Here is a 22,766-nt window from a genome sequence, read left to right as displayed (position 1 = left end):
GATTATGAAGCAACATCCCCTACCATGATCCCCGGCCCCAGGACTAACAGGAGTAGTCAAAAAGGAGCCCTTACTCACCATCCCTGGTAGTCCTAGTCCTACCAATCTCTAGAGATTTCTAATATTGCTCCTCCATCTCCCAGGGGAGAACTGACTTCAGAATCAGGAAGACCTGGGTTCAAGTCCTCCTTCTGACACATACTGGCTATAAGACCCTGGGGAAATGACTTAACCTCTCAGTGCCTGGGGCAACTCCCCAAGACTAATAAGTTTCATTTAGAACAATGTTGGGCACCTAGAAGATCTATATGACTGACTTTCTTACTGATATATATGAAAGAACCAAATGATTTCTAGGATTGGGGGGGGGGGAGTTTCTCCACCTCAGCTTCAAAGCAAATACCATCAGCAGATCTCTCACCGGTATCTCTACTGCCCACAACTCTCCACCAAGCTTGCAGACCATTTGCATTGCAATCTTCATGGCGATGCTCATCAGCATTCCAGGCCGGCTCAGGGTTCGAGCCAAAACACATTGGCTTGAGACTGGATGATCCAGGCTCAAAAACCTTTTAATTGAATCATAGCAGTCCTTTTGATTAAAAGGAAGGATGCACATCACCTAAACAGGAGCAACAGGAGGCAGAGCCAAATTATTACTTAGGCTTCAAAGGGTCATCCCCACCTCCCATAGTCTTATTCCCACAAATATGACACATTCTTAATATTTTATACCAGAGATTCTTCACTATTTTGGTTTTTGGTCACTGAGCCCATGGCTGTCTGGAGAAGTCTACAGACCCCTTTGCAGAATAATGTTTTTAAGTACACAAAAAAAGATACAAAGGAAACCAATTACATTGAAATAAAAGTATCAAAATATTTTTAAACAAGTTCACAAACCCTAGGTTAAGAATCCCTGCTCTAAGTAAGGGTAGACCATCTGCTACATCATGATCATTTTGGGAATAAAATAGGATATTTGTAACATGCAAACCTTAAAGCTCTCTATCATAATAATAACCTTTTAATGACATGGACCTGTTAGGTTATTTTGTATAACCTACGGATTTCTCAGAATAATGTTTTTAAATTCATAGAACACATAGGGTTGTAAAAGAAACAAACTATACTGAAATGCAGTTATCAAATTATATTTTTAAAGTTTAGAGATTGGGGCAGCTAGGTGGTGCAGTGGATAGAGCACCAGCCCTGAAGTCAGGAGTACCTGAGTTCAAATCCGGCCTCAGACACTTAACACTTACTAGCTGTGTGACCCTGGGCAAGTCACTTAACCCCAATTGCCTCGCTAAAAAGGGGGGAAAAAAAAGCTTAGAGACTCCAGGTTAAGAATCCCTGTGATACGATTCAAATGTCTTGTGCTCAGGGGGCAGCTAGATGGCGCAGTGGTTAAAGCACCGGCCCTGGACTCAGGAGTACCTGAGTTCAAATCCGGCCTCAGACACTTGACACTTACTAGCTGTGTGACCGTGGGCAAGTCACTTAACCCCCATTGCCTAAAAAAACCAAAAAAAAAAAAAAAAAGAAATGTCTTGCGCTCATTCCCTGGAATCAAATATTAATGGACATCTCTAAATCCTTAGCCCTTCGCCATACAGATTAATGAGAACTGAAATACCCTTTTTTCAGTCACCCATCCTCCAAGTTTCCCCTTCTCTAAACATAAAATCTCAGAGTTATAGGGACCTCAGCATCTATCTAGTCCAATCTGAAAATGCAGTCATCCAGTCTTTATTTGACAGCCTCCAGTGAAGGAGAACTCATTATTCCTTTTGTTTTGTTTTGTTTTTAGTGAGGCAGTTGGGGTTAAGTGACTTGCCCAGGGTCACACAGCTAGTAAGTGTTAAGTGTCTGAGGCCGGATTTGAACTCAGGTACTCCTGACTCCAGGGCTGGTGCTCTATCCACTGTGCCACCTAACTGCCCCACTCATTAGTCCTTAAGGTAGCCCATTCCCTGTTTGCGTAGCTTCACGTGTTTGGAATTTGAACATCAAATTGTCCTCTTTGTAACTGCTACCCATTTCTCCTAGTACAATGGAGCCAAATGGGACAATCCTAATCACTCTTTCACTCAAAAGCCCTTGTCTTTCCTTGACTTTTCTCTCCTCTAAAAGCTAAATATCCCCATCTCCTTCCGTGGATCCTCACATGCCATGAATTCACCATCCAGCTCTCCTCTGGATGCTCTCCAACTTATCGATCTCCATTCTAAAGCATTCTAAAGCCAGTCCAAATACAATAAACCAGAGGTGGTCTCACCGGGGCAGAGTGTCACAATATTACTGTCTGCTTATTTCGGGGCACCTTGCCTCTCTCAGTCCAGCATCAGGAGAGATGAACTTTCTCCTCACTGTTTTCTTTTCTCCTTGCTCCTCTCTCATTCTTTTTTGTCCCTTCTCCTATAGTCTCCTGCTAATCCAGCTTCCATTTCTGCTAAATCAATCCCCTGCCTTCTTCTGAGCATCCCTTCTACACTGTGGGATTGCTGTCACGTCATTCCCTTTACACAGAATATAAACAAATTTGAGAAAGAGCTCATGAAGCACTGCTCATTTTTCCACTAGGGACCAGGCAAAGTTAAGTTTTTTAATCAGGTGGTGAGTTGTAATGTTAAAAAGAATACTGGGGCAGCTAGGTGGCACAGTGGATAAAGCACTGGCCCTGGATTCAGGAGGACCTGAGTTCAAATCCAGCCTCAGACACTTGACACTTACTAGCTGTGTGACCCTGGGCAAGTCACTTAACCCTCACTGTCCCACCCCCAAAAAGAATATTGACAGTGGTTTAAGTCCCATCTTGGTCACTAACTATGACAGTTTCTCTCTCTGGGACTCAGTTTCTCCCCTATGTTAATTAAGGGGTTGGACCAGATGATCTCTAACGTCTCCTCCAGTTTTGACATCCCTTGATTCTATTTGTTGTTGTCGTTGTTCAGTCATTTTTCAGTCATATCCGACTCTCTGTGACCCCATTTGAGGTTTTTCTTAGCAGAAAATACTGGAATGGTTTGCCATTTCCTTCTTCAGCTCATTTTGCAGATAAGAAAACTGAGACAAACAGGGCGAAGTGACTTGCCTAGGGTCACACAACTACTAAGCTTCTGAGACTGTATTTGAACTCAGGTCTTATCATCTACCAATACTTGAGGTTAGTGTTGGTTGGAGGGAGGAGAAACAGTCAGAAAGCGGGAAGAATGTTATTTCAGTAGCTCCCCTACTTCAGAGCAAGCCTGCACCATGCAGATGCACACCTTCCTGGTCCTTCCCAGCTATCTGACTCCTTTTCTTTCCTGGCCTCCCTACCCACCCCTAGCCTTAGTAGAATGAAATGACTACACTGCCTCCCCTTCTCTGCACCCCCAAATCCACCAACCTTTATCAGGTAGCAATGTTTTTAAAAGGCAAAATATGGAACATCCTATATCTAAATGCCAGTGTCTAAACATTAGTTTTTAAAAAAAGGAATAAACAATTAAAATGGTGACTGGAAAATCCAACTGGAATTGATATTTTAGGAAATAAGCAATTTTCAGACTACTACTTAAACTGTAGCTTCCAGATTATCCACTATGTTGTTCAGAGTATCTGTAGCTTTAGGATGACCAGTGACAACAGATACAGGTAGGGGTAGGAATGAATATGTAGGTTGAAATTCTCTTTTTCAGACAAGATATGGAGATAATAAGAAAAGATAGGAAATATACAAAAATAAAAATAATTTTAAAAATCAGTTTTTACATACCAATTGTACATCAGGATTTAGATGCTTTTGTATAGCCCGTATGAATGCAGCTGTGTTTTCTTGTGCTTTTATGCTATGTTAAAAAGAATAAATATTTAAGATCTAAAATTTTCTGTACTTTACACAGTGGTTCATTATTAGAAATACTACACATGGATTTTCCTAAAAAGTAAAAATGTTTAGTGGGGAAAAAAATTTACTTGAAGCAAATTAAAACTTCCAAAGTATAAAACATGGGTACTTTCACCACTAGACTAGTTAATATGTTCAATAGTCAAGGAGACCCTTGGTTAGATGGAGGCTGACCTGGAAGGCCTCTGAAGCACCTGCCAACCTGGAAATTCTGTGTTTCTATGAAAGCAGAATGTCTTTGATTTGACGGATTTTTATTACTATCATTTTGTTGTTGCTGTAGTCGTTTCAGTCATATCCGACCATTCATGATCCCATTTAGGGTTTCCTTGGCAAAGATACTAAAGTATTTTTGGCATTTCCTTCTCCAGTTTATTTTACTGAGCAAACTGAGGCAAATCGGATTAAGTGATTTGCTAAGGGTCACACAGCTAATAAGTGTCTGAGGCCAAATCAAGTCTTCCTGACTCCAGACCCAGCTCCCTATCCATCTTGCCACCTAGCTGCCTGTTGTTATTATTTAGCCAACTTTAAAATGAAGTTAGGGCAGAACTTTTTGAATCTCAGGGGTTATAACATCAGTGAAGCAAAGTCTATGAAAAATCCTCCCTCCCATTGTATCTGTGCAGACCTTTTGAGTGAAGGTATTTAAACTCTTAACTCATGTCTTCCACTTTATTTAATGCCAGTCAAAGGATCTCCTTTTTCCATGAGAACAGCTATCTTCTTCTTTTTGCCAGGGAAAAGTGTGCTGCATTTTCAACTCAAGAACCTGGATTTAAGGGCAGCTAGGTGGCAGAATAGATAAAGCACCGGCCCTGGATTCAGGAGGACCTGAGCTCAAATCCAGCCTCAGACATTTGACACTTACTGTCAAATTAGCTGTGTTACCCTGGGCAAGTCACTTAACCTTCATTGCCCTGCCAAAAAAAAAAAAACAAACAAACCTGGATTTAAATCCTGACTTTTCCTCTTAATACCTGTGTGACTATAGTCAAGTCACTTAAGCCTCTTTGGCACTCAGTTTCTTCATCTGTAAAATGAGGCAATTGGACTAGATGACTTCTCAGATCTTCTCCAGCTCAAAATCGAGGGTCCTAATTTAGTTTCCTGAAAAAGTTGGTCGTGTCTATATGCCTATATTATTGAATCATTTTCAATCTAAGCAGCTTTTTAAGAACGGGCCTCCAGGTAGCAGGACTAGTATTTCCTGATTTCTTGTGGCAGGTGAACTTGGTCGGCAGCAAATGTAAAACCTTAATTTCTGTGTCATGTCCAATTCTGGGGCGTGCATGTAGACTTAGCCCGGATCTGAAAATCATCATTCTAGTCTTTTTTAAAGATGGTGATGCATATCAATCAAAGGGGAAATAAATAACCTCCCCCCAAGAAGCCATTCATTAGTGATAAAACCTATAAGCAAGAAAAGGCTCTACCATCTATTCTTATTAACTTTTCATGGACTTCTTGTCCATTTTGTGTATTACACATTCCCTATGCATTCTGTTCTGCATGCCTGGACCTGCTTTTTCTGTTACTCTAGCGTTCTACAGAACAGGGAAAGGGACATAAAAGAAAATGAAATTCAAGCCAGGCAATTTGTTAACATCTCTAAAAAGAAATTATACTGAAAGTTGTAAATAGTTCACTAAAATGAGGCTTTAGGACCATCATTTATTAAGAAGCCTTGCTCTGGGGCGGCTAGATAGCACAGTGAATAAAGCACCGGCCCTGGATTCAGGAGTACCTGAGTTCAAATCCGGCCTCGGACACTTGACACTTAATAGCTGTGTGACCCTGGGCAAGTCACTTAATCCCCATTGCCCCGAAAAAAAAAAAAAAAGAAGCCTTGCTCTATTGTACCAAGATCCATTATTAACTAAGTTTAATTTTGAACTCTGAGTATGGTTTACTCCACTAAATAGCTCTACAATACATTGGCTAGGCTGAAAGACACAAAAGATAGACACAGTTAGGGCATGCCCAAAGGATAACCAGGGCATTAGGAGAAGTGGTTTCTGGTCCCAGTTCCTCCAATAATAGTTACCTCGGGGAAGTCACTTTTCCTCCAAAGGCCCTTTTAATCATCTCCAAAATGAGAAGGTTTCAACAGATAATCTTTAAGGTTCCTTCAATTCTGTCATGCTTTGATTATAGGCATAAAATGTAACTACCACATTGCAGTAGTTCCAGAGTGTTCTGCCCTGGGGACTATTTCTCAGTTCTGATGTGACACTTTAGGAAAGACATTAACAAAATGAAGTATGGGATGGGTACAGGAGGGACACTTAAAGAAACTGGAGGTGATTAAACTAGAGAAGAAAAAACTCAGGTCAGGCATGACACTTGTCTTCATGTTTCAGAAGAACTGTCATGGCCAAAAAGAATTCAGCTTGCTCTGCTTGGAGCAATAAGTAAAAGCAACAGAAAAGCAGATTTTAGCCAACTAAGGGAAAACTTCCCAACAACTAGAGCTTCTCCCAAATGAAGTGTTGCCTTGGGAGGTTGTAAGTTCCCAATCATCGCTGGTATTTAAGAGCAACCTGGTCAGGGGGCAGCTAGGTGGCGCAGTGGATAGAGCACTGGCCCTGGATTCAGGAGTACCTGAGTTCAAATCCGGCCTCAGACACTTGACACTTACTAGCTGTGTGACCTTGGGCAAGTCACTTAACCCCCATAGCCTCACCAAAAAAAAAAAAAAAAAAGAGCAACCTGGTGGGACACTTGTCAAGACTGTTGTAGGAGAAATTCCTATTTAGTTACAGATCGAACAAGATGCTCTAAGGTCCCTGCCAGCTCTAAATCCTACGGTCCTGAAATGTCTGTGGAGCCTTCTTAGGTCTAATATTCTATAGTTTTATAATCACCCCATTCTCCCCCTGAAAACATATACATCTTCATGGGGGGCAGGGCAGGGGAGGGGAGGGGGAGAAAGAATATTAAATAATCTCACAGTGCTTGCATCCCTTCATAAAGCACATCAAATTTTAGTAACATGGAAAGCATAAACCTATTTTTACAAAGAAAGAAACAATTCCAGTGAGCTTAAGGAAACTGTATCTATACTACAAGAGGAGAAATACTGGTTCACAGATTCATTGCTGAAAGGGACTTTAGAAATCACACACTTCAGGGGCAGCTAGGTGGCACAGTGGATAGAGCACCAGCCCTGGAGTCAGGAGTACCTGAGTTCAAATCTGGCCTCAGACACTTAACACACACTTACTAGCTGTGTGACCCTGGGCAAGTCACTTAACCCCAATTGTCTCACTAAAAAAAAAAAAAAGAAATCACACACTTCAAACCCATCATTTTTTGGATGGGAAACAGAAGTCCAGAGGGGCAGTAACTTGCCCAGGGTTACACATACATAAAGCAACAAAGCTAGGTTTCAAAACCAAATCTCCTAACTCTAGTACTCTTTCAATTATGTTAGGGCTTGGGTCAGAAATTCTCTTTTCCTTTTAAATTAAATTTAAACTCAGCCCTATAAGCCCAAAGAAGCCTCTTTGTTTAATCATTCTTTTATTGCTGTCAAGTTTCAAAAAGAACTGATTTGAGAAGTTTATGAAAATATTTAAACTATTTCAAACACTTTTTTAGGGGCCATGTGAAAGCAAAACTTTCTAGAAATATTATAATCTGAAATACACTGTAAGAGAAACTTTTTCTAAATACTACTTGTAAAATTCCTCTCTCTTGGACTCTCTGTTTACATTAGGTAATATCTTCCAACAAAGAAGCCTTTTATTCATGCTTCTGAGAACATTAAGCTTCTCATTAAACCAAAGAGTGAAAGTTATGTCTGGGAAAAAAAAAAGCATAGCCTAATTCTCCAAATAGTCTCACATTTGGGGCTTCCCAACGTGAAATCCCATAGGACCGCTCACTCTTCTCAAACCGCTCAGGAGGCTTTCAGCTGCATCTTCATTTCTTTGGCTACACACAATTAGCCAGTTATTCAAAGGCTGGGCTACTAATATCTTGCCGTGGCGTATGTCCTTCGACCAATCAGCAGCACACATGGGCTGACACTGAGAAAGAGGACAACATAATGATTTAATGAATCCATTCACAAGGCAGTCATATGAAAGTCACATCTAGAGTCATCCAATGAGATTTTGGTCCTAGCAGAAATGTCTGGTAGAGTTCAATCATGGCTTCCCTACAATCCCATAGTTTGTAAGTGGTAAAGATGGGACTCGAATGCGTAGTCTGACTACATTCTGTACATTCTAGAACACTAACATGTAATTATTTAAGAATTGTTTGGGACAGGGAGTTGTTTATTTATTTTTTAACTATAGAGCAGGCATGTAAGTTCCCAATAAGATCAAAAGTACCTGCTTTAATTACAATGAACTGGGAGTAAGGAGGTCTGGCTTCCAATTCCATCTTTGCCACTAATGTGGTATTTGATTTTATGTGACCTATTTCACCATTCTGGACCTTAGTTTTTTCATTTATAAAATAAAGGCATTGGATGACATAATTTCTAAGAGACCTCCTAGTTCTCTTGTGCTTTAGGAACAAAGATTCAGAGCTAGAAGGAGGAGGGTGAGGGAGAAGCCATTTGCCACAGTTTCCTCAATGATAGCACCTGCTTCCCAGGATTGTTGTGAGAAACAATTGAGCAGATACCTAGCACACAGTAGGAGTTTAATAAATTCTTGCTTCCTTAAGTCAATTAGCATTTATTAAGTACCTACTATGTCCCTGTGCTAAGTATTGGGAATACAAAGAAAGGCAAAAAACAACCCCTATTCTCAAGGAAGTCACAATCTAATGGGGGAGAAACCATACAAATAATTATATCCAAACAAGATAAATCAGAGACAATCTTAGAGAGAAGACATTAGAATCACAAGGGATGAGGAAAGGCTTCTTTGTAAAAGGTGAGATTTTAGAAGGGACCAGAAGGAAACCAGGGAAAATAAAATAAAACATGCTTCATCAGAAGATAGATTTAGGAGGATTCTGGGGTTAGAGTTAAAAGGGCAGAGTAAAGGTAAAAGGGAGGCTAATTAAATAGGATGTGATCCATCAGTCACTCTGCTAACTGTTCACACTTACCTGCATGAAAATATCTCTTTCTGAATGAAAATAAAATGATAACACTCACTATACTGTCCTGCATCAGTATTTTTTCTGAAGGAACTACCCGGCCTGTCAGAGACACCTGGCATCCAAATTGTAGGCCCCAGGTCTCTAGTTCAAAACGAGCCTCCTTATTTCTGTGGAAGAGAGATTTTGGCATAAAATCATGAATGCATTCATCTTCAAAGGGAAAAAATCAGTGAAAAAATACCCAGTGAAGAAGGTAAGTTCTCCTTCATTATTTTTATTGGCTTTCCCAGACTGCTGCTCATTTTTATTAATCATTTCACTGCTCCCTCCTACACTCACTACACCAATTCCAAACAATTCTATTAAGAGTTTTGTGGCACAGCAGATAGAGCACAGGACCTGGAGACAGGAATATCTGAGTCCAAATCTAGCTTCAGATACTTACTATGTGACCCTGGGGAAGTCACTTAGTCTTTGTGTACCTCAGTCTCCTTATCTGTAAATAAATATCTGGGCATAATAAAAGCACCCTCCCACCCCCCAGAGCTGTTGTGAGGAAAACATGTGCTAACATTAGTAAAACACTTTGCAGACCTTAAAGCACTATATAAGTGCTAGTTTTTATTATTACACAGTAGGTTGGAACTAGTTGGCTCCAGTGGACAAGAGAAAGTTCTAGTGCAATTATCTCTTCTTGCTGACTGGGAGCTAGGTCTAGTCAGTATATGTTGTCAGAAAGTGAGCAAATAAAACAAAACTTGCATCTAATGAGGGTTTTTCATTAGGAAGGCAAGTATACACAGAAATCTCTGGAAGAGTTGATGATATGGTCACCAGGAGCTAAGACTGGTGCTGAGAGGAGGGAAGAGAAGGAATATTGAGAGTAATCTATAGCCATGACACTCAGGAGGATAAAGAGAGGGGCCCAAGCTTAGCATCTCATCAACAAAAGCCTTAACTCTGGCTCTGGTTCTCCCTATCACATTGTTTCCTTTTAATGATATCATATGATGCAAGGAGTTTTCCTCACAATTGTACATCTCAAGCAACCCGTATATCTTATCTGAAAATTGGATTGTACTGAGAATGAATGAGAAGATGGTGGAGGAAAGGCAGTGAGCTCTCAAAACTCATGACACAATTGCTTCAAAAAACTTCCAAATAATGCCATAGGACAATTCCTGAAGCAGCAGAGCTCACAAAAGAATGGGCTTAGAAGGTCGGCAGGAGGGAGCCATTGTGCCAGGGCAGGAGTGGAGCTCAACCCTGTGGTCATGCTGACACAGATCCAGTCCCAGGCAGGCCTCACCAGAGAAAGAGACCCCTGGAGCCTCTGAATCAGCTGCAGCACCAGCGTCGTCTGGAACTAAGCTCACAGTCTGGTGAGAGGGCTGAGCATTTGGGGGAGATTACAGGGATCTCTACTGGCACTGAGGCAGAACTTGAGTATTTCACCCCTGCTGAGAACCAGAAATTAGGCTTGAATGGTGGTGGCCCATGTGGGGGAGAGATGCAGGCTTGTCAGAGCTAACAACCACAGCACACACAGTTTTGCTGCCTGGTTAATTAGCAAGTTGACTTAGGTTTACCTATGGACCAGAGAACAGGCCAGGTGAGTGAAGAACCTGCCCCTCCTTAAATCATACCACCTTAGACCCCCTGAAGCTTGGAACAGTACATCCTGGAAGCAATGCCCCACTTTAAAGAGTGAAGGCAAGATGAGCAGACAGAGAAAGCTGAGGACCACAGAAAGTTTCTTTAGTGACAAGGAAGATTGAGGAAGAAGAAGATAGCAACATCAGGGCTCCTCCATCCAAAGCTTCCAAGAAAAAATAAGAATTGGTCTCAGGTCATAGAAGCACTCAAAAAGGACTTTGAAGATAAAGAGAGGTAGAAGGAAAAGTAAGAGAGGTAGAGGAAAAAATGGAAAGAGAAATGAGAATGATGAAGGGTTATAAAAAAAAGTCAACAGCTTGAAGTCAAATTGGCCAAATGGAAAAGGAGGTACAAAAGCTCTCTGAAGAAAATCATTGCTTAAAAATCAGGATTAAGCAAATAGAAGCAAATAACTTTATGAGAAATAAAGATACAATAAAGCAAATCCAAATGAACAAAAAAATAGAGGGCAATGTGAAATATCTCCTTGGAAAAACAGCTGACCTGGAAAATAGATCCAGGAGAGATAATTTGAAAATTATTGGACTACCTGAAAACCATGATCAAGGACAAAGCTTATACATCATCTTCCAGGAAATTGTCAGGAAAAATTGCCCCGATATTGTAGAAGAAGATGACAAAGTAGAAACTAAAAAATTCACCAATCACCTCCTAAAAGAGATCCCAAAATGAAAACTCCCAGGAATATTATAGCCAAATTCCAGAGCTCCCAGGTCAAGGAGAAAATATTGCAAGCAGCCAGAAAGAAACAATTCAAGTACTGTGGAGCCCCAGTCAGGATAGCACAAGATCTAGCAGCTTCTACATTAAAGGATTGGGAGGCATGGAATATGATATTCCAGAGGACAAAGGAATTTGGATTACAACCAAAAATCACCTATCCAGCAAAACTGATTATAATCTTTCAGGGGAAAAAATGGGACTTCAATGAAAAAGAGGATTTTCAGATATTTGTGATGAAAACACTTGAACTGAATAGAAAATTTGACTTTCAAATACAAGACCCTAGAGAAGCATAAAAAGGTAAACAGGAAAAAGAAATTAAAAGGGATGCTAAAAGGTTAAACTGCTTACATTCCTACATGGGAATATGATACACCTAACTCATAAAAAATTTCTCAATATTAGCACAGATGATAAAAGTACTTTTAGACAGAGGGCACAGGTGGGAATTGATTACAAAGGGATGAAATCCAAAAAGCATTTATTTTTTGTTTATCTTTTTTTTTGTGGTATGGTCAGAGTCGGGTGACATGCCTGGGTCAAGCAGTGGGTAAATATCTTGTGACTGGGGCCGGATTTGGGCTAGGGTCCTCCTGGGTCCAGGGTAGGTGTCCACTGTGTCACCTAGCTGCCCCATGATGACATCTTTAGGGTAAAATTGAGGGGTGAGAAGATTGCACTGGGGGAGGGGGAAGGGGAGAGGCAGAATGGGGTGAAATCCCACATGAAAGAAACAGGAAATGGCTTATGGAGTGGGGGGAGAGATAGGGGAGAAGAAGGGCAGTGAATGAGCCATACACTCATCAGAATTAGCTCAAAGACCATAATCTCATCAGAGTTGGCTCAGGAATGGAATAACATACACACTCATTTGGGTAGAGTAATTTATCTAACCTGCAGGAAAGTAGGCGAAGGGGATAAAAGGAAGGAGGGGTAAAAGAAGGGAGGGCAGTTTTGGGGAGGGGCTAGTCAGAAGCAAATCCCTTTTGAGGAGGGATAGAGTGCAAGAAGATAGATAATAGAGTAAATATCATGGGGAAGGAAATAGGATGGAGGGAAACAGTTAATAGTAACTGTGAAAAAAGGGAAAAGGAAAAAAGTTTTTTTGAAAAAAATTGGATTGTACTGAACAATCAGTTATTGTTTCCATGTTCCCTTGATTAATTACAAATTCTTGGGGAGTGGGACACTGATTTTTCAGAATTCTGGAAATGGCACCTATTCACTCTCTTACTCCCAACTTGGAAAGTCCCTAATCTCTCCTCCAATTAGAAATCAGATTACCTAATGTTGTATTGTTTCCTTTTAATTAATCGGCCTTATTTGATTAATTGTTTTCAATGTATAAAAATCTGTCTCCCCCTATATTTGGTGTCCAGGCTTAAGCTGAGGAAGGGACCTGGTCCCACTTTGTTGAGCAATTATCATGCCTTGCTTATTAAATTGATATGTATGGAAGATCAAATCTTTGTTTTTCTTAGTCATTTCATCTTTTACCTACCACATAACACACTTAAGCTCAGGCATTTGTGTTCCTGCTCACAAATATCCAAATCCAACAAGAATAATGGCCTCTCCATTTTTCTACAGAAAAGGTTAACCAGGAAGTGTGCAAGGTTGTACCCAACCATTCCACAGAATATGTGATTCTAGAACTTGGATTGTAGATGAGAAATAAAACAAGGTATTCTAAGCAAGGTTTTATATCACAATAAACTACCTCTGAATGTTATCAGCAAGTCTAGACAGTCTCTGTTGCTTGCGAATAGGGTTTAAATGAGTTTCTGTAGCCAGGTCCTTCATCAAACGGAAATCTGAAGTCACTTTTTTGCTCAAACCTAGTAAATTTGAAAGAACACAAAAAGGAAAAAAAATTACCATTAACTCTATCACTCCAAGCCCTCAGTCACAATTTTTGAAGTTTATTGAAATAAGGTTGACTTCATAACTGAGGTAACTGTAAAGAATTCAATAAGCAATTGCACTATTAAAAGTTCTTCAAAATTCCAAAATCTGATACATATTCACTCATTCATTCAACAAATATTTATTATGACTATAATCTGGAAATATCTGAAGGGCTACACAATGAAAAGAGGATTACACCTATTTATTATTTCAGTTCCAGAGAACAGAATGAGGACCAGTGAGTGAAAGGTCTGAGGAGTAAGACTTTGGTTCAATATAAAGAATGTACTAATAACTGGCACTGTTCAAAAATAGAAAGGGGTTGCCCCTCATAAAATAGTGAGTTCAGAAGGTTGGAGTAAGGTTGGCCAACTAACAGAAAGAAATGTATTCCAATACCTACAACACAGTCCCTAAACCCTATAAAGATCCAGAAAATGTATCAGGAAAGGGATCAGGAAATTCAAGAAAAAAAAAAATCACAGAGTCATTTTTCCAGTCCAAATCAACGCAGGGAAACTGACATAGAAATCTATGGACAGTGGGGATCAGAGTCTGTCCAAAGGTGTGTCAGGCAGAGCATTCCAGCACACAGGGTCTGAAAGAAGGCCAAGGCTATCCCGAAGTACAAGTACAGGGGGACTCTGAGACTGCAGGATGAAGGAACAGATGCCAAATGGTACTCACTTCCTGGGTAACAGATCAAGGGCAGACTTAGGAAGGGATCTGTAACCAGGGGTGGCAGGTAAGGAGTGGTCACAGGCCCTAGGTTTTGTACTAAGTGAGGAACAAGTTCAGAAGCAATCAGCAGCTGTGTGACTCTAATCTTAGGAACAAAGCAGGGACTCAGTTCTAGCCTCCTGGCTGAAAGCTGAGAATAAATAACCAAGAGAAGAATCCCAGAACAAAAGGGAGCCTGCAATTCTGTCATTCTTTTTTTTGTGTGTGTGAGGCAATTGGGGTTAAGTGACTTGCCTAGGGTCACACAAGTTGGGAATAACATACACAATCAATTGGGTGGAGTAAACTAACCCTGCAGGAAAATAGGAGGGGAAGGGGAGAAAGAGAGAGGGGCAAAAGAAGGGAGGGCAGATTGGGGGAGGGGACATACAGAAGCAAATCCCTTTTGAAGAGGGATAGGGTAAAGAGGATAGATAATAGAGTAAAAATATCATGGAGAAGGGAATAAGATGGAAGGAAATAGTTAACAATATTAATCATGAAAAAGAGAAAAGGAGGAAAAATTGTACAAAAAATATTTATAGCAACTATTTATGGTGGCTCAGAATTGGGAATCAAGGGAATGTCCATCAATTGAGGAATGACTGAAGAAGCTATGGCATATGGGGGTGCCGTGGAGTCAGAAGGACTTGAGTTCAAATCTGGCCTCAGACACTTAACACTTACTAGCTGTGTGACCCTGGGTCCTGAAGGACCCCATTTGCCTCACAACAAAAGAAGAAGAAGAAGAAGAAGAAGAAGAAGAAGAAGAAGAAGAAGAAGAAGAAGAAGAAGAAGTTGTGGTATATGATTGTAATGGAATGGTATTGTGCCATAGGAAATGACAAACAGGATGATACCAGAAAAACCTGGAAAGACTCATATGAACTAATGTATAGTGAAGTGAGCAGAACTGAGAGGACATTGTACATAGTGACAGCAGTATTGTTTGATGAGCAATTATGAATAACTTAACCACTCTCAGCAATAAAATGATCCAAGACAATCCCAGGGACTAATGATGAAGCATACTATCCACCCCCATAGAAAGAACTGATAAAAAGAGCACTTGTGGATTGTACATATATAACCTCGTTGATGTCTTGTGGAGGAGGGAGGAAAGGGAAGGCGGGAGAAAAATTTGGAACTCTAAATCTTATGAAAATGAATATTGAAAACTACCCTTAAAAAAATAAATGTTGAAAACTATCTTTACATATAATTGGGGGAAAAAATAAAATACTATTAAGTGAAAAAAGCTCCATGGAAAATAGAATTAATCAAATAGAAGCTAATAATTTCTTAAGATATCATGAAATATGGAATCAAAGTCAAAAGTTTTTTTTTAAATAATAGAAAATGTACAAAAATAAAGAAAATGTAAGGAATCTCATAGAAAAAATACCAAACCACCTGTAAAATAGATCAAGGAGAGAAAATTTAAGAATCATTAGATTAGGGGCGGCTAGGTGGTGCACTGGATAAAGCACTGTCCTTGGATTCAGTAGAACCTGAGTTCAAATCCAACCTCAGACACTTGACACTTACTAGCTGTGTGAACTTGGGCAAATCACTTAACCCTCATTGCCCTAAAAAAAAACAAAAACCAAAAAAAAAAAAGAATCATTAGATTAGGCAGCTAGGTGGCTCAGTGGATAAAGCATCGGCCCTGGATTCAGGAGGACCTAAGTTCAGGTCCGGTCTCAGACACTTGTCATTTACTAGCTATGTGACCCTGGGCAAGTCACTTAACCCTCACTGCCCCACAAAAAAAAAAAAAAGAAAGAAAGAAAGAAAAAGAAATCTTATCAAAGAGCCTGAAAGTGGTTCTGTTACATTTTGATGATCTTAAAAGAAGAATGAAAAGAAACAGGAAGAACACACCAGGATGCAGATAGGAACTAGAAGGATAGAGAAAATTATGTGATATAATTGGGGTGCATGAGTAGAAGTTTATATAAAAAGGAGAGGGGGTAGGTAGAGCATATGATATTTGAATCTCACTCTCTTCTATACTGGTCAAAAGAGAAAAGATATGTACACACAGAGTAGGTTACAGAAATACATTACACTCAGGGAAACAGGAAGTAAAGGATCTAGGGGAAAGGGGTGTTAAAAGGGAGGGTTGGTTAAGGGAGGGACTAGTCTTAAGCAAAACAAACTCCTGAAGAGGTGGCAGGAAACAAAGAGAATGAAAAGTATAAGAGAATAGAGTAGAGAGAATTATACAATTAATAATCATAACTGTGATTATAAATGGAATTAACTCACCCATAAAAAGGAAGAAGAAAGCAGACTGGATGAGACATTAGAATCCAACAATATGTTGTTTAAAAGAAACACACTCAAAACAGAAAAATATACACAGAATCAAAATAAGGGACTGAAATAGAATCTATTATGCTTCAGCTGAGGTTTTTTTTAAAAAGCACGCAGAGCAACCATGATCTCAACAACAACAAAAACAACAGAGTTCCTAATAAAAAGATAAACTAGAAAAATGTTTTGCTAAAATAAATGGCAGACAATTAATGAATATCAATACTAAACATATAGTCACTAAATGACATAGCATCTAGATTATTAAAGGACACATTAAATTAGTTACAGGGAGAAACATATAGCAAAACTATAATCATGGAGGACTTCAATTTATCCCTTTCAGACCTAGATAAATCTAACCAAAAAATGACTGACCTGAACAGAATTTTAGAAAAGCTATCTGATAGATGTCTGGAGGCTTTTGAATGGAAACAGGCATATACATATTTCTCATGTGTGCATGGCACCTTCAAAAACCAGACTATATTATGACATATAAACTTCACAAACATATTCAGAAAATCAGAATTAAATTAAATGCACCTTTTATGTACCATAATGCAAGTTAAAGTCAAGAAAAGGCCTCTGAAAAAAAGATGAAAAATTTACTGGAGACTAAATAACCTAATCTTTTTTTTTTTTTTAGTGAGGCAATTGGGGTTAAGTGACTTGCCCAGGGTCACACAGCTAGTAAGTGTTAAGTGTCTGAGGCCGGATTTGAACTCAGGTACTCCTGAATCCAGGGCTGGTGCTCTATCCACTGTGCTACCTAGCTGCCCTCTAAATAACCTAATCTTAAAGAATGAATGGGTCAAAAAACAAATCAAAGAAACTATCAATTTCATTAAATATAATAACAACAAGACAACATATCAACATTTGAAGAGTACAGCCAAATCAGTACTTAAGGGAAAATTTCTACCTCTAAACACTTTCATCAACAACAGAAAAGTGTAGATCAATGAATTGGGCATGTAACTAAAAAAAAAAAACACCCAAGAAAACCAATGTATTAAAAAACTTGCAATTAAATAGCAGAATAAAAATCCTGGAGATCAAAGGAGAGATCAACAAAAGTGAAAGTGAAAATCCATTGAATAAACAAATCTAGGGGCTGGATTATTGGAAGCTTTTTTATCAATAAAACATATGAGCCATTAGCCAACTTGATTTTTTAAATTAATAAAACCAAATTATTGATATCAAAAGTGAAAAAGTCAAATTCACAACAAATGAACAATAAATTAAAAAATGTACTGTTGGTGGAATTGTGAACTGTTTCAGTCATTCTGGAAAGTAATTTGGTACTACACCCAAAAAGCTATTAAACCATGTATTCCCTTTCATCCAGATAATACCCCAAACAGATCAAAAAAAGAGAAACATACCCACATATACAAAAATATTTATAGTATCTCTTTCTGTGGTGGCAAAAAATTGGAAACTGGGAGAATGCCTATAAATTAGGGGAGTGGCTGAAAAAGTTATGATACATGAATATAGTAGAATATTATTGTGCTATAAGAAATTATTTCAGAGAGACTAGGAAGATTTGTATGAACTGATACAGAGTAAAGTGAGCAGAACCAGGAAAATAATTTATACAAGACTTAAACCCAGGTTGTCTTCCTGGCTTCTAGGCTGGTTCTCTGTTCACTATCCCTCTCTATTGCTCATTACCAACTAAATATTTGAGCTATAAGACATTAGAATTACCTGTGAGAAAGCAGAGCTCAGGAACTAGGTGGGCAATCCGGACTTCACCACTGTTAATTCCCTTACTTTTCAACTGACTAACAAGCATTGGCTGGTTTAGATCAGATAAGTGGATATCATATTGCTATAAAATACAAGATTAAAGAAGGAAAAGTTAAGAAACACTGCAGAATATCATAGATCCTGAACTTGTCATTCTTCAGCCTCCTCAACCACTTTCCATAAAGTGGAATTTAATATGGAAATATTTAAAGTTCCATGTGGCAACATAAAAAAACAAAAGCACAGGATGCGGGAGGTACCTCAACATCATTCCTTGTGAAAAAGATTTGAAGGTTTTAATGGACTACAAGTTCAAGATAAGTTAGCAGTGTGACCACCACCAAAAAAGCTAATGGTATGCTATTCCCATTAAGAAAGGCATCAGCCTGGGCAGCTAGGTGGTGCAGTAGATAAAGGACCAGCCCTGGATTCAGGAGGACCTGAGTTCAAATCCAGCCTCAGATACTTGACACTTATTAGCTGTGTGACCCTGGGCAAGTCACTTAACCCTCATTGCCCCACCCAAAAAAAAAAAAAAAAGAAAGAAAGAAAGGCATCAGCTAAACATTCTGTAGAGCAATTTGGAACTATGGCCAAAGGGCTATAAAAACATGCATATTCATTGACCTAGTAATACCACTACTAGGTTAGTATCCAAAAAGAGATTTAAAAAACAAAAAGTTGAATTCAAAATTGAGGAGATGCCCATCAATTGGGGAATGGCTGAACAAATTATGGGAAGAGATAATGAGGGAACACTATTGTGCCGTAAGAAATGATGAACAGGATGCTATCAGAAAAACCTGGACTTGAGCTGATACAAAGTAAAATGTACTGTATACAATGTAATAGCAATATTGTAAAATGCTCAGCTATGAATGACAGCTATTTTCAGCAATACAATAATCCAAGACAACTCTGAAAGACTAATGAAAAATGCAGTCCATCTCCAGAGGAAGAACTGATGGTATCTGAATACAGATTGAAGCATAATTTTCTTTTCTTTTTTTTTTTTTTTGGTGAGGCAATCGGGGTTAAGTGACTTGTCCAGGGTCACACAGCCAGTAAGTGTTAAGTGTCTGAGGACAGATTTGAACTCAGGTCCTCCTGACTCCAGGACTGGTGCTCTATCCACTGCGCCACCTAGCTGCCCCAGCATAATTTTTTTAGTTCCTTTTTCTTAAGGTTTTTTTTTTGTCTGTTTTCTTTCACAACCTGACTAACATGGAAATGTTTTGCATGACTACACATGTATAACTTATACTGAATTGCTTGTGTTCTTAAAGGAGGTGGGGAGTGAGGGAGGCAGAGAATTTGGAACACAAAGTTTTAAAAATTGATGTTAAAATTGTTTTTACATGTAATTTGGGAAAAAATTAAATTCTAAATAAATAGGGGGAAAAAAGAAAGGCATGAGAATTGTAAGAAAGGTTTCCCCTGTATTTGGCTCTGATCAAACCATATGGAATACAGTGTTAGTGTTTGGTTCTGGCCACCACATTTTAGGCAAGACATAAGATAATATGGAATGGAGAAGGAAACAACCAGCATGATGAGAAGACTGGAGAACACACCACCAGCTGAAGAACTTGGAGAAAGGACTTAGAGAAGATGTGATTGGTATCTTCAAATATCTAAAGAATTGTCATGGGGAGAAGGGGCTCATTCTGAGTGATCTCAGAGGATCACTGGGGCAATAGATGTTTGCTGCCAAGAGGCAGAATATGAAGGAAAACTCCCTAATACTTAGGGTTATTACAAAGCAGAATGACTGCTTTGGGTGGCAGCATATTTCCTGTCCCTGCAGGTTCTCAAGCAAAGGTTCAATGGCCACTTGTTAGGAATATCATAGAAGGGATTCTTATTCAGGTGTAGATTGGATGAGATGGCCCCTTGAATCCTTTCCAACCTTTAGATTCTGTGATTCTATGGTACTCTACCTTCTACAACATCTATGCCACCCCCTTTACAAAGTCTTTTTTTTCATCTAAACCAAATCTCATCTAACTTATTAGCCATTGTAGTTAAAAACAAAAAACAAACAAGCAAACAAAACCCTTCACCATCAAATCTCTTCACTTTTACCATCATCCTCGTAGCAGCTAGTAATTACAGAATACCTACTATATGCCCAGCAATAGTAAATATTTCTCATATCCTCACAGCAACCCTGGCAGGTAGGAAATAATAATGGAACATATTTTTAATAGTACTTTAAGATTTCCTAGGCATTTTCTTCATAATAATCCCAGAGTAACTATTACTATCCCCAATTTACAGATAAGAAGCAAGGTACCAGGCAATGTGTTTAGTGCTTTGATAAATATTATCTCATTTGATCCTCCCAACAACCCTGGGAGGTGGGTGCTATCATTATTCCTATTTTACAGTTGAGGAAGCTGAGGCAAACAGAGTTTAAGAAATTTGCTCCAGGTCACAGGGTTAGTGAGTGTCTGAGGCTGAATTTGAACTCAGGTCCTCCTGATATCAGGGCCAGCACTCTAGGTCCATAGTTTGCTCTTCTATAAGGAGGGAGATGGTTCAGAATTTCAGTGGTATCAAGCTCAAGTAGAAAGTGATCTTTGCAGGCTGCACACAGAGTCAGAAAACCATAAATTAACATTATCTATGTTGTATTGCATTTTTATATATTTTATTAAATATTTCCCAATTACATTTTTTTTGTTTTTGGTTTTGGTTTTTTTTTTTGGAGGGGCAATGGGGGTTAAGTGACTTGCCCAGGGTCACACAGCTAGTAAGTGTCAAGTGTCTGAGGCTGGATTTGAACTCAGGTACTCCTGAATCCAGGGCCGGTGCTTTATCCACTGCGCCACCTAGCCGCCCCCCCAATTACATTTTAATCTGATTTCTCTGAGTTTGACCACTCTGGATTAGATAACGCAGCAAATATTATATAATTCAAATGGTCCTCCACTAGGGAGAAGAGATGAGTACTTGTAAGAAATTGTTTTCCTGCTGTTTTTCTAATTATAACCTATGTACGATGAACCAAAACTTACCAAAACTTACCAAACTGTCTATTGCATAGATAAGAAAATTGAGGCCCAGCACTATAGACTTTCCCAAGGCCACAGAACTAGATTCTATTATGAGTAGGGTGCTTTTGTAGTCTTTTTTCAGTTATTTAATATGTCTTAAAACACATCTTTTTTTTTTTTTTTTTTTTGGTGAGGCAATTGGGGTTAAGTGACTTGCCCAGGGTCACACAGCTAGTAAATGTTAAGTGTCTGAGACCGGCTTTGAACTCAGGTACTCCTGAATCCAGGGCCAGTGCTTTATCCACTGCGCCATCTAGCTGTCCCAAAACACATCTATTTTAATGAGAAAAGATTTAGTCATTCAATTAAAGAGCAGAAACCTTCCCACAGACTTTTGTTGTTGTTCAGTCATGTCTGACTCTTCATAACCTCATTCGGGTTCTCTTGACAAAGATACTAGGGTGGTTTACCATTTCCTTTTCGAGCTCATTTTACAGATGAGGAAACTGAGGCAAACAGGGTTAAATAACTTGCCAAGGGCCAAAGAGCTAATAAATATCTGAGCCTGGATTTGAACTCAGGTCTTCCTGACTCCAGACCCAGCACTCTATCCAATGAACCATCTAGCGGCCCTTTCAACAGACTTAGGGAAAAAAGAAATTCTCTTTCATTTCATCTTGTAGAATAATTGTTTTCCTGGCCATAAGTTTTACATACCTGTTTATAATAATCAAAATAGGTGATCTTGATGCCATCACGTCTCTGAAAGGAGTCAGTTGGCTTCACAGACCAATCAATGTCATCAATCCGGTAAGTTTTGTTATTGTACCTAGGTAAAGATCAGAATCCTTTATTTGTTTGTTTATTTAATTTTCCAAGAGCACAAGACAAACAGCAGTGAGTAAATGGATTTGGCTCTCACCAAATGAAAAACATGGGATTCAGGGTTTTTTTACCTTTGATACAAACAACATAAGTGACCATGGACAATTCAATTCACCTGCCAAGACAACTCTCTAGACTCCAAAATTGGAGCCAGAGGGCTGCACCATGACCCTAAAAGACTTGTAATCAGTCAGGGAGTGGGAAGATGGATCAAATCTCACCATTCCTGCATCATCCCTGTGTACATCATGGGATGTGCACAACCACACCTGTCCGTATGTCCTCCAACACTTGGCCACTCTCTTCTCCTTTTCAGTGCAAGCTTCCCACCTACCCCCTTCTACCCTAGTCCTCAGGGTCATTACAACCTAATTGGTACCAAGACACTCACAGCAGCAGCTAGGTAGATACCCTATCCCACTCCCACCCATACCCACCTCCTCCTCAATAGATCATCTTATGGCCCTGTCAAACACTCTTCAAAGGGCAGGTACTCCACTCTGGAGGAATAACCATTCAGTAAAATCCCTACAACTCCCCCTTCCCATTTTTGTTTCCGGTTAGACAAAATGAGTTGTATGATAATTCCCAGATAACATCAATTATTAAATATGAATATGGGGGGGCGGTATATACTCAAAGATTTTTTTAATAATGGGATAATGGTCAATGGCAAAGTAAGCAAATAATCTTTAAGTAAGTACCCAAGTATCTGTATATTTACTTATTTAAAATTAATATACATGGCCTTCTGCATATTATATACGTTGTAAAACTATCACAAAAAGTAGAGCTAAAGATGAAAATAAGAT

General features: G+C 39.2%; 1 protein-coding gene across 1 annotated transcript in view; it reads right to left on the bottom strand.

Annotated features, from left to right (window-relative positions):
* The window catches only part of PIWIL4 (piwi like RNA-mediated gene silencing 4), a 71,603-nt gene that overhangs the window by 19,213 nt on the left and 29,624 nt on the right, over positions 1–22,766 (bottom strand). Inside the window, exons 8-14 of the mRNA XM_043997329.1 lie at positions 21,787–21,898; positions 18,029–18,152; positions 13,083–13,200; positions 9,018–9,129; positions 7,745–7,929; positions 3,764–3,836; positions 422–622 (exon numbers count right to left, since the gene is read on the bottom strand). Of these exons, the coding sequence (XP_043853264.1) occupies positions 422–622; positions 3,764–3,836; positions 7,745–7,929; positions 9,018–9,129; positions 13,083–13,200; positions 18,029–18,152; positions 21,787–21,898 (925 nt within the window). The remainder of the gene's footprint in view (positions 1–421; positions 623–3,763; positions 3,837–7,744; positions 7,930–9,017; positions 9,130–13,082; positions 13,201–18,028; positions 18,153–21,786; positions 21,899–22,766) is intronic.

This window comes from Dromiciops gliroides, chromosome 3, assembly GCF_019393635.1.
Source record: "Dromiciops gliroides isolate mDroGli1 chromosome 3, mDroGli1.pri, whole genome shotgun sequence".
NCBI classification, from domain to species: domain Eukaryota; kingdom Metazoa; phylum Chordata; class Mammalia; order Microbiotheria; family Microbiotheriidae; genus Dromiciops; species Dromiciops gliroides.
Note: the sequence above shows the minus strand (reverse complement) of the source record. Positions and strands in the feature narration are given on the sequence as shown.